Source organism: Pituophis catenifer, unplaced genomic scaffold, assembly GCF_029215685.1.
Source record: "Pituophis catenifer annectens isolate HBS135680 unplaced genomic scaffold, rPitCat1.0.hap2 SCAF_3, whole genome shotgun sequence".
Classification (NCBI taxonomy): Eukaryota; Metazoa; Chordata; class Lepidosauria; order Squamata; family Colubridae; genus Pituophis; species Pituophis catenifer.
In genome coordinates this window covers 53245327-53258755 of record NW_027256883.1, presented here as the reverse complement: position 1 = coordinate 53258755, position 13429 = coordinate 53245327, and the positions used below count along the sequence as shown (strand labels likewise).

The window sequence follows — 13429 nt, the reverse complement described above, 5'->3', positions numbered from 1 at the left end:
CTGGTGTACAATGCAACAGTATAAATCCACGATGGCGAACCTATGGCACGCGTGCCACAGATGGCCTGCAGAGCCCTCTCTGTGGGCACGCCAGCCGTCGCTCCAGCCCAGCTCCACTTCGCATGTGCGTCTCCCACTGGCCGGCTGGTCTTCGGGTCTCTTCAGCGCATGTGTGGGGGGCCAGGCGCATTTGTGCGGGGCGCTCACATTGCATTTTGGGGGTGCACGCACGCCCCTGGTGCCTGGTTTTGGGCCTGGAAGGCCTCTTGCACCAACCTAGAAGCCAAAACAGGATATGAGGGCGCCATGCAAGACTTCCCTGCATCCTGTTTTGGGCCCGGAAAGCCTTCTGCACTAACCTGGAAGCCAAAATGGGGCACGTGGGGGCAAAACGCATGTGCAGGGGGGTGGGGCACATGTGCGGGGAATGCACGCACATGTACAGGGAACACACACAGATGCACGGGGAATGCACACGTATGCACGGGGCGCATGCATGGGTGGTGCTCACATTGCATTTTGGGGGTTCAGGCACGCACGCGTGCATTCGCGCGCACACTTTGGGCACTCAGCATCAAAAAGGTTTATCATTGGCATAGATAGTAAATGGTTCTAGTTATTTAACACATGTAACATCTCTATTCCACAAAAGTCATTGATTGCCAATATGGTTCAGAGTGCAATTCAAGGTTCAATTCAAGCCACATCATCCAGGATAGGCTTTCGTCCTCCTTCCCCTCTTTAATCCCATCATCATGTTCTTAAGTGCATCCATCCCTCTAATCATCATTGGAATTTTAATTTTTTTAAAAAAATCTGTCAAGGATAAAACAAAACAACTTACATCCCAAATTATGTTAAATACTGCATAGCTAAATTGCTATAAATTGTTCTTCTTCTTCATTATTATTATTATTTATTGGTTAATCTTTAGTGAGATTCACAGCCTTTGAGGCTGGTTAATAGCTCAGCAGCTCGAGTCCTAACCAAGGACCTAGGAACTGTTAAGGTATCGTCGGACGATATAAGCTGTTCCGAGTAAGGTGGTTTTTTGTAGAGTCAAAATGTTCAAGTCCGGCAAATTTAGAATTTCTAAATAGCGGGGTAGCCCTTTGGGTATTGCTCCAAGGGCTCCAATTACAATCGGGACAACACACGATTTCTTTTTCCACAGTCGCTCAACTTCAATTTGTAAGTCCCGGTACTTTGTGATTTTTTCTTGCTGCTTATCTTCAATTCGTGCATCACCAGGTATTGCAATGTCAATGAACCATACTTTTTTCTTTTCAACTATTGTTATGTCAGGTGTGTTGTGGATCAAGTGCCTGTCAGTCTGAATCCTAAAGTCCCACAAGATCTTGAGTTTCTCATTCTCTAAAACTTTCTCGACCTGATGTTCCCAGTGGTTTTTGCTGTACTCAAATCCATTATTATTATTATTATTATTATTATTATTATTATTATTATTATTATTATTATTAATAATAATAATAATAATAATTTATTTATTTTGTATACCGCCCTTCTCCCGAAGGATTCAGGGCGGTGAACAGCCAGCAGATAAAATACAGAAAATACAAAAATTAAAACAATATTAAAAACCAATTAAATTAATTTGGCCTACAGTTAAAACACCCCCATATTAAAACCCATAAATTAGCAATTTAAAATTAAAACAATTTAAAAATATGGTCAGGTCAGCCCAGCTTGATGAAACAAAAATGTCTTTAAAGCACGGCAGAAAGTGTGCAGATCCGGGATCCACCGTATCTCCGGGGGCAACTCGTTCCAGAGGGTCGGTGCCCCCACAGAGAAGGCTCTCCTTCATGGTTTTTTTATAGTTAAATTATCTGATTTTTTTTATAGTTAAATTATCTGGAGTAAGATTGCTGTTGTTTAAAATATTCCTGTAATCATAAAGATTTCTTTCAAAAATCCCTCAAAGTCCCAAAGTCATTATTATATGAAATAATGACAAGGAAACCTCATTCACTTATGCAATTTAAAACAGTATTTAAAAGGTATGATCATTAATAGGCATACAAATAACACAGCATGACACACAGATAAACTAATTGTACGTTGGTTGAGACTTTTAATAATGGAACACATCTGGAAGGTCTAAAGTTGAAAATAGCTAAACTCACACAGATGCAAGATTTTCTAGACTAGAAACAACCAGCTATGACATTATACTGTATCTACATACTGTATTAAAGATGATCCTGACAACATATCACTGCTGAGATGAGGCAGCAGTGAAATGAAAGGAAGTCCTCTACTGAGTTTGCATCTTGTAACAGAAGATATTCATAAATCTAGAATTTAAACTTGTAACATACGGTACATTTAAGTAACTTGTTTAAAAATCTGTTTTAATTGTTAGATCCAAGGAAAGATTTGGCTGATTAACTGGTTGCACCTAATTACAATTAGATAAACTCTTCATGTTTCAGCTCTATCTTTTGTCTAACTATGTAAAGCTGCATGTATGCCTTATAAATAAATAATTTTCTAAGAACAATGTCTAAAGGCTCATCTGTTTATTTTTGCTCTAATCTGGATTTAATCTACTATAATTGACAATGCTAATGGAAGGGTTCCTTGAAAGCATAAAATGCTACTAACTATATATCTTTTTCCAATAGAAAATGCACTTTGCAGACCTAATTCACATTATTAACAACCACTTGTTGTTTTTAGAATAGAATATAATTTTTATTGGCCAAGTGTGATTGGACACACAAAGAATTTGTCTTGGTGTATATGCTCTCAGTGTACATAAAAGAAAAGGTACGCTAATCAAGAATCATAAGGTACAACACTTAATGATAGTCATAGGGAACAAATGTTATTCTCTGCCTGCAAAAGCTACCCTATAACATGGTATGTGCCACTCACCACATCCTCCCCTGCTCGGGACCAGTCACTTGGTTCTGTTATACTTGCGCTGCACCTTGCAGACCACTCACCACCCTTCACCACCTGGCAACAACCACCTCCAGTACCACCATGCTCACACTGCACCTTAACTGCTTGCTGGCCTGCTTGCAAACAGCTTGGGACTTGCTTAATAACTCATAATCCTTGTTTAACAATGGCAGTGGGGCATGCCAGGATTGCTGTCGCTAAGCAATGTGGTCATGATATGTTGTGCTTTACTATCACATTGCTTAGTGATGGAAATTCTGGTCCCAATTACTGTTGTTTACCAAAGACTATCTGTATTCAGAAGTAAACCTTTGTTGCAATCATATCAATTAAAAATGATATGACTGCATGAATTGTCCTCATTGATTCTGACTGAAATTCCATAACATTTGTTACAGGATAAGGACAAATGGACTCTTTAGAACTTTCTTTCAGTATACATTTATAGAAAACTGCTATTAGATTATTTTATTCTTCAGGATAGCTTATTGATGAACACTACTGTAGTCAGAAATTCAAGCCAAGCTTTCAAAGAGGAGAAAACCCCTACCCTTTTCAAACACAAAGTGACTTAAAAGGACAATTTCTTCTTAATCTCTCAGTAGCATAATGCAGAAGCAATAAAAAACGCTATACCTACAAACAGAAAGTTTTTGCAATTTTGGCACAGTCAGTCTTAAAAACCTCAATTAAATTTTCCTTATTTACACTCAGTAGACTAGCTATAAATGTATGTTTTATTACAACAATGTATTAGTCTTTTGAAATAGGCAAACACAGGAATATTAGTATGCAACAATTTACAACAATATTTGAACACATTAATTCAGAAGATAAAATATATTAATTCTGTGTTCATGCTAAATTGTTGTCAGATATTGTTCCTTGATCACGCTGTTGATAGAAAGTTCATTTTATTCCAGAAAAAACAGCTCTACTAGTTATTCGAGAGACTACTAGGAAGAAAATGATCCAAAGGAGTACAGAAGAGCTTAATTATGTATCACAACATTGATAAATGTAAAATAATATATATGCATCTTCAATTGGAGAGCCTCTGCTATATATTTAATCTAACACACTAAAGAGATATGCTCCCAGAGAATTATCATTTTTCAGAAACTGAAAACTGACTGTTCAGTTACCTAATTAATGAGAAAAATCTGTGCAGTAGACATCAAAAGCCAAGATGAGACAAATAACCCAATCTTAAAGCATTCCCACCACTAAATCATGCGAATATTTTATCTAGGCGCTCTTGTAGTACAATTTTCATTAAGCAGATTTATAATAATGCAAAATCAAAACCTTCCTATGTACCTTTTTATTATTCAGAACAAAGTATTCTTATATCCTAGCCTGAACAAAATCTCAGCCATCAAAAGTTTGTTACTGTTTCTCTCGACTCTTGTCTAATCATGATTTTTAGGTCCTGAATAATAGAATAACAGAATAACAGAGTTGGAAGGGACCTTGGAGGTCTTCTAGTCCAACCCCTTGCTCAGGCAGGAAACCCTATACCTGTGATGGTTAACTTTTTTGGTGCTGAGTCCCCAAAGTGTGTGTGTGAATGCACATGTGTGTGCCCAACCCCCAAAATGCAATGCAAGTGTCCCCCGTGCATGCGTTTCCTGTGCATGTGCATGCATTCCCTGCGTATGCACTCTGCCCCCCTGCACATGCGCCCCACCCATTTTGGCTTCCAGGTTGGTGCAGGAGGCTTTCCAGGCCCAAAACAGGGTGCAGGGGGCCTCGAACGGCGCCCCCATCTCCCGTTTTAGCTTCTAGGTTGGTGCAGGCTTTCCAGGCCACATCATGTCACCCTTAGTCCTTTTTTTCATTAAACTAGACACACCCAATTCCAGCAACTGTTCATTATATATTTTAGCCTCCAGTCCCCTAATCATCTTTGTTGCTACAGTCTCAACATCTTTTTTACACCATGGTGACATAAATTGGATGCAGTACTCCAAGTCTTACCAAAGTCTTACCTAGGCATTATGAAGTGCTATTAACACTTTATGTGATCTTGATTCTATTCCTCTGTTAATACAGCCTAAAACTGTGTTGGCGTCTTTAGCAGTTGCAGCATACTCTGGCTCATATTTAACTGATTTATTCACTAGGACTCCAAGATCTCTCTCACAATTACTACTATTGAGCCAGGTACCAACTATACTATACCTGTGCATTTGGTTTTTCTTGCCTAAATGTAGAACCTTACTTTTTTCATCATTGAATTTCATTTTGTTAGATAACACCCAATATCCAAGTTTGTCAAGATCCTTCTGTATCTTAAGTCTATCTTCTGGAGTGTTGGCTATTCCTACCAGCTTGGTATTGTCTGCAAATTTGATGAGTTCCCCATCTATCCCCTCACCCAAATCATTGATGATGTCGAAGAGTACTGGGCCTAAAACAGAGCCTTGGACTACCCCACTGCATACTTCCCTCTATGTAGATGCAGTTCCATTGAGGACTATATGTTGAGTGCAGTTGGTCAGCCAGTTACGAATCCTGATGGTGATGCTGTCTAACCCACATTTTTCTATCTTATTAAATAGTAGGTTATGGTCTAATTTATCAAATGCCTTACTGAAGTCCAAGTAAATTATATCCACAGCATTCCTCTGGTAATTTTTCAAAGAATCACTTTGTCAAAGAATGCAATAAGATTTGTCTGGCATGATCTGTTTTGACAAACCCACGTTGGCTTTTGGTTAAGACTTTGTTTGCCTCCAGGTGTTAGCTGATTTGTTGCTTGATTAACTTTTCCAGAATCTTCCCAGGTATTGAAATCAGGCTGATAGCTCAGTAGTTTTCCGGACCTTTTTTTTTCTCCTTTTTTTGAAAATGGGAACTACATCAACTCTTTTCCAGTCTCCTGGTAGTTCCCTGGTGCTCCAGGATCTTTGAAAAATATAGTTCAATGGTTCTGAGATCACATGTGCTGGTTCCTTCAGAATCATAGGATGTAATCCATCTGGTCCTGACGATTTAAACTCATCTAGGGTGGACAGGTGCTCACTTACCATTTTCTTGCCTATTTTAACTTGTTTTCCTAATCTGTTTTTTATGGTACTGTTTTTGATAGGTTCCTGAATGACTATTCCAGAAATTAAAGATATCGAAGACCTCCCCTCCATAAACAGGAAATGACTAATTAGCAATGCCTCCTTTCAACAAAATCCAGCAGTCTTTCCTGAGAAAGATAAACTTTGAACTGTTTAATTATTTTTCACTTCTTCCAATATTTCATACTGCATGTTTGTTGAGATAAACAGGAAGTGATAGTATCCACAATATAATTTCCCATCTCACCTCATATTACTACTGTTTTAATTAATGCTATGAAATATCATCTTCAGTATCTTAAATGAAACACTTGAGTTACCTTCAAGCAATTTCACCAGTTATATGACACACTGAAATGTTTTATAAAGAGAAAAAAATACAATAAACAATATCATATCAAAGGAGTAGAGGGTTTTTTAGCATGTGACTATAGCAACTCTTTTTTGTACCATTAAAATCCATTTATTCAACTAATTGTTTTTAACTCACAAAGATTCTATTTCCATACATTAACTAAAACGTAATCTTAAGTTTCTTTTTATACCTTTCTTCCAGTTGGTTTCTCCACCATGGTGCTATCGCTGACAGAATTCTGAACTTGAACTGTCTTTGTTGACCCAAACCTGGGCATTTTATAGTTGTTCACTAAATTTATCTTGCATCAATATGCTCATTATGTATCTGCCAAGTAAAAAAAAAAGAAAAAGAAATAGAAATAACCACCTGGATATATGAAATTATTCAGCTACACAGATAAGAAATATACTTCAGTCTTTATAGAATTGTTTACATGTAGTTGCATAAATTATATCAAGGCTCTTAAAAACATAAATATACTAGATATATGGTTCTGTTATCTTTATTCATCTGATAGACATAGTGAAATGAAAAATAAATAGTGGAAGCTATTAGTGCCATTCTCTCTGGCAACCCAGACTATCAGCTTAGACTCAGTCCATATAGTTTTCAGTTGCTTAATAAAAAACATTGGTGTTAAAGTAGCATCAGAAATTATACACACATGCACCACTTACTATGGAGTCTAAATCGTATGATGAACAGTTGAAGGAATGTCTAGCCTATTGAAGAGAAGGATTACAGGGATACATAACTGTCTTCCAGTACTTGAGGGCAGTGGTGGGTTGCTACCGGTTCGCCCTGGATCGGGCGAACCGTAGCAGCAGCGACGGGAGGCTCCGCCCACCCATCCAGACGCTTCTGTACAAGTGCAGAAGCAGCATGCACGCCCACGAGCAAACTGGTAGCAACAGGTTTTGAAACCCGCCCCTGCTTGAGGGGCTGTCACAGAGAAGTGGGGATTGATATTCTCCAAAGCACAAAAAGGCAGGACAAGAAATAATGATGGAAGCTTGTTAAAGAGAAATCTAACCTAGAAGTTAAGAGAAATTTTCTGACAGTGAGAACAATCAATGGGATATCTTGCCTTCTAGAGTTACGAGTGCTCCATCATTGGAGGTTTTCAAAAATAAACTGGACAACCATTTGATCAGAATGGTATAAGGTCTCCTGCCTTGAGCAGGGGTTTGAAGAACTCTGGATCCCTTCCAGCCTTATGATTCTATGTTCTATATATTTTATATTTGTAACTATATTGGAGAAATTTTAAGTTTTTCTTTCTTTAATTCTATTAGGTTTTCTTTATTCCTTTGCATCTTCCCTTCCCCTTTTTCCTTTTTAATAATTTTTGTTTGCTTTTTTATATTTTACTTTTTGTAGAAGTTTAATAAAGTATATTAGAACAATATACTCTGCTTAAATATAAGTACATATTAAATAAAATACCAAATTTTATTTAAAGGGAGTTAAAATACTACATACATTTGGGAACACAGTGTATACATAGAAAAGGCTGAGCTAAAGGATTCACAGACTGATACAAAATTTTAAATTAATATTTTGTATGGCTAAAGATTGAATTATATGTTAATATTTATTCTTGTATAAACAATGATCAAATTGATATGCAATTTGATATAGATTTTTATTTTCAAAAGCCAGGGAAGGTTAGGCTATAGTACATATAAAAACTTAAAAAATCTTAGTACACAACTCCATGTTGTGATGCCAATAAAATCCCCCCCTCCATTTGTTGCTCTTTGGCATGGTAATGCTGATAATAATACCAATGACAATATCATTGTCAAGACCAGGAGCAATTTACAAATTGCTTTATAGCAGTCCTTGAGTTACAACCTTAATTGGGACCAGAATTTACATTGCTCAGTGAATATTTAATTAAATGAAATATCATATGACTGTGCTGCTCAGCAACCGCTGTCTCATCATTCCTGGTTGCAGTTATTAGGAAAGGACCTTTCTTGAAAACTGCCTTTGCTTCAACTTCCCCCGTCCGCCAATCCCTTGCATCTCTGTCCTTTGGTTGCCCCATATAGCATGGCAAAATGAAAAGGCTACTGCATTTCTCTGCTGATACCCTCTGCCACCATTGCCCAAGCTGACTTCAAAATCTTCTTCACCTTGACTTTTTAATGGGTTTGCCATTTATTTCTCAGCCTCAAGCCTACAATGCAGGGGCACTGTATGCCTTTGTAGGGTGCTCTGGTAGGGATGCCCACTTCACCAGTGTCAGCCCAACTCAGTCTTGCCTGGAAGTCTCTGCATGCTCCGTGTATTCCTGCCCATGGTTCAAGAAGCAGAATCCACACATCAATATCACCCATAAACCATATATCAGACATTGTTTCCATCAAAAAGAATAGATAGAGCAGATTCTTATACAGGCTGTAACCAGATGTCACCAGTCAGGTTTATTTCTTTGCTTGGAGAGAAGCCTAATAGACTTTCTCTATTCTGCTTCCCTCTCTACTCATTGCATGCTTGGGCTCGGAAGCTTATAGTCCTTCTCCTCTGACTCTTCCAGCTGCTCACATGTTGCTTATGTTTGATCAGCCACATTTGATTCCTTCTGAGGCTTACATACCAGAGATTCAGCTGGAGCTTCTTTTTTAGGCTCAAATTCAGAATCTGAGCCTGGGCCTTGACAGCTGCACCACTAACTTTCACATTAAGTGTTTGAAGTAGGAGCAGCCAAGTCTCACAAATCCATGGTTGAGCTGGTGTTTGGGCTGCACCAGCATTGGTAGCAGCAGTTGAATGGTCTCCCATTTCTCTAATCAATGGTTAAAAATTCCTTCTCGCCACTACACTCACTAAATGGTAAGAAGCCCGTCTGCACTTGGAGGTAAATGCTGCTTTGCCAAAGGTACTACTTGACCAAGAGATTCACATGTGGCAAATTGATTGTAGGGGGAAGTGGTGGAGACACTGCATACATAATTGACAGAGCCCCCATACCATAGAGCTTGAGGCTAGCCAGCATCAGTGAGGCCAGTGGAGGGAGGCAGGCAAAGAAGTTGACAAAGCTCAGTTGGAGTGATGGGGCAGGGGGCATAAATGCTGGCTGATCACCACATCAGTGGTGGGTTTCTACTGGTTCGCCCTGGTTCAGGTTTCTACTGGTTCACCCTGGTGGAGGTGGGAGGCTCCGCCCACCCACCCGGACGTCATTACAGACACTCTGCGCATGCGCACAAGCACTGCGCGTAAGCGCACTCCTGGTTCCAAACTGGTACGAAGGTAAGTGGAATCCACTACTGCTCAATTTTTGATCATTTGACCCCAGGGATGCTAAGATAATCATGTGCAAAGACTGGTCATAACTATTTTTTTTCAGTGCTATCCTAACTTTGAACACTTGCTGAATAAATTTATATAAACCATGGACTACTTGCATATTTTACAATGGATTTCTGCTTACAATATGGTCAATCATATCTAATTCAGTATCATCAATCTCTCCAAAGCATTTTTGCTCACTATTTCATATTTTTATTCATTTTTCACCAACTGAATCAAGGATGATCTGCAGCAAGGGTCTCCAACCATGGCAACTTTAAGACTTGTGGACTTTAACTCCCAGAATTCTCCAGGCAGCAAAGTCAAGGTTGGAGACCCCGATCTATGGCATCTTAATAAACTCTAAATTAAAATGGAAGACAACTTATGTCAATCATTAGAATTCTAAAAATAAATGCTATTGATAAAATATTTTCAAATTTAGAATGCCCTTTTTTGATTCCATTACTCAACAGAGGACTGAACATTTATTTTCAAAAAGAATCCATGAGTTTTATTTATATATTTGACAGTATTTTGGCTTTTCTGGATGACACTTCAAAAGTAATAGGTAATTCCACAGTTCTAGATAAACATTATGGTTACTCTGGAAGAAAAAAGAAAATAGTGATTTTACGTATTGAACAAATAGAATAAAGTAGTTCCCCACTTTGGAAATCAAAAGAAGCTAACATCTTGCTGCCACCTACAGGAGAAAAGGAAGCTAATTGATTTTGGATTAAAATTTGATTTCCAAATTGTAGAGAAAAAACAATATTCAAATTTATGTTGAAGACTGAATTTTTTCCATACTGAGCATCTTATAAAATCATTTTTGCTACATTGAAAATAGTGCTCAAGTGAGGCTCTATATGCAAGTCAAAGAATAAAGCCTATTTGATGGACTTTCCTTATTGCTTTGGGTAACATTAATTGCTCTATTTTGAGTTACTATTTAAAATGGACATTGTTGTGATTAGTGTATGACTTTATGAAATTTGTCTTAAAGTAGCAGCAAGCATTTGTACAGATCAAGTGCCCTGATGATATAAGATCTATATCATATAAGATATAAGCAATAGATGGTAATAGAGCAATAAAGTTCTCATGTTAAATTTATATTTTTCTAAATACATATAACACAGCAATATTGTCTAATATTTATTAAATATACATGAAGAATATTTACTTCTTTTATAGAAGTTAAATTGTGAGTACAGGTAGTCCTTGACTTACAACAGTTCATTTAATGACCATTCGAAGTTACTACAGTACTGAAAAAAGTAACATGACTATTTTTCACAGCATCCCCATGATCATGTGATCAAAATTAAGACGCTTGGCAACTGACTCACATTTATGACAGTTGCAGTGTCCTGGAATCATGTGATCCCCTTTTGTGATCTTTCGACAAACAAAGTCAATGGGGAAACCAGATTCACTTAACAACTCTATTACTAATTTAAGAACTGCAGTGAACAAATGTGGCGAGAAAAGTCATAAAATGGACAAAACTCACTGAACAAATTTTTCACTTAGCAACATAAATGTTGGGCTCAATTGTGGTTGAAAGTCAAGGAGTACCTGTATTTAAATTATCTATTGATCACAATAAAATAAGATCACTTTGAGTGGCAAATCTAGGATACTATTACCTGCATTATGATTTACTATCTGCTAACATAATTCTCTGTTTGGATATCTGCAAAATTAGCACAGCTAACAAAGTTGCACATTTTAAAAACATATCCTCATCTAAAGGAACACACAATCATGCATTCATGGAATTTATTCAAGTTTAGAAACTGAATGAGTGCATGACAATGATACATTCAATACATTTTGAATGCAGTATTGGAAACCAACTGTATTTTGTACATGTTAACATCTTGATATTAATACATTGCCAAAGGACATAAATGTCAGACTGCCAATGGGCCCAAATATATCTGTGAATCAAGTGATACAACCAGTTAACTTTCATTATTGTATTCTCTGCGCCTTTGACTTTAGTTATACTGGCCACATGACCACAGAAAGGTATTCAGACAACATTGGCTCCCTCAGCTAAGAAATGGAGATGAGCACCGCTCTAAAGGCATCATCATAGGTCTAATCCACAAAGCAGCCAAAGCTTCATGAAGCAGCTCTTTTTCTTTGCCAGCTGTAATATTCAGGTTAAGATTCTATTCTTCAAAGTTTATACTGCTGTTCACTTCAACCATCCCTTTCATTCAAATCAACATAATTTGACTTGCCCCCTTTATTAAAAGATGACAAAATTCCATGATTACCTGCACAATAATAAAGCCATATGGAGTTCTTTTTTATTATTCCCTTGTCTTGCAGCAAGTTCATAATAATTGGTTCTTTTGATTAGGGAAAATGCAAATTCAAGGACAATCAGAGTAATTTAAGATTCATTTTCTTTTCCTTAAAATAAAGCAAATGGCTGTAATCCATCTAGTTGCAAATCAAAACTCTATACAAAACAAATTCTGTCCTGTCTTTCCACAATAAAGGTTCATTACAAATGGCATTGCCATGGGAACCACACCCAACAAAAGAAAATTTAGATAGACCATTAGAAATAAGTTCATCTGCTATGCTTTTGATATATTAATCCAGTTGCATTTTTATTTCCTAATATGCATGCCTACAAGTTCTGTTAATTATAAATAAAAATCTGTAACTTTTGAATTAAACAAATTGAGCAAATTATTCCCCACTTTAGAGAGAGCTGTTCCTCATTTAATGACATATAACATACAAACTGGTTGATAACTCTATAAAATCTCTTATCCTAGAATCTGTCCATCAAAAAGCGAACACAATTTGCTATTTCTAACCAGAGCCTTCTACATAAGCAAATCATTTACCCATTAGGATTTGAAAACCTCCCCTACCCATCTCCAGTGTCATCACTATCAAAAATTCCACTATTCAATCTGTAAAACTGAATAAGGCACCTAAAGATTTTCTACTCTTGAAGCTTTTTAGGACACATATTGATTGGTGAGCCCCGTTGTTAGCTGAGCTGCTCTCCCATATAAATAATACCGGTTGTATCCTGCCTGGGTTCTCCATATATAAAAAAAGAGGCAAGGGTGATCCAAAATATTATAGACCTATAGTCTTCTTAGAATCATGGTTAAGATGAGTGCAAAATACTTTTTGAGTAAAACAGTAGGCTTAATGACGGAAAAAAGAAATCTCCTTACTGGAAGAACAAACTGCAATTTAGATCAGAGCGCTCCGTAATAGACAAATGTTTTGTTTTATACCTTCTCATAACGAAATGAGTAATTAAAAACAAGAAACTCTGTCAGACCTGGAAGCCATCTTTCTACCTTTGTGCCTTCAGGCTTCAGGCCTGCCATAAATTCTACTGTGGGAAATTGGGAGGGGGGATTGTATAGAGTGAAGAAGATATGTAGGAAAAATAAAATTATAGAAAGTCAAGGCCATTGTGCCCTGCAGCTGTGTTGAGAAGGATGAGGAGCTATCTTCTGTTCCGGACGGTACCTGATTGGATGTGTGGTGGACATGTAGGTGAGGGGCAAGGTGTTGAACTTAATTTTGGGTATGGAAAACCCAGAAACTCTTAGATTCAGGTTTTCCCAGCTGTGCCAATATGACATCTCTAATAAAAGTTAGTGTTGAGGAACTTCAAGCTTCGGAGTTTGATTTCATTGGGGGTGTTACTTGGAACCCTGACAAACTGTTTACTTCCTTCAAAGATCTCAAATGTGGTTTTTAATTCCAT

At 37.4% G+C, this 13429-nt stretch overlaps 1 protein-coding gene across 4 annotated transcripts in view; it reads right to left on the bottom strand.

The window, feature by feature from the left end:
• ANKRD12 (ankyrin repeat domain 12) overlaps positions 1–13429 on the bottom strand; it is an 86013-nt gene that overhangs the window by 44371 nt on the left and 28213 nt on the right. For all 4 annotated transcript variants that reach the window (XM_070940628.1, XM_070940627.1, XM_070940629.1 and 1 more), the window contains exon 2: positions 6551–6687. In XM_070940628.1, the coding sequence (XP_070796729.1) occupies positions 6551–6637 (87 nt within the window). In that variant the 5' untranslated portion in view covers positions 6638–6687. The remainder of the gene's footprint in view (positions 1–6550; positions 6688–13429) is intronic.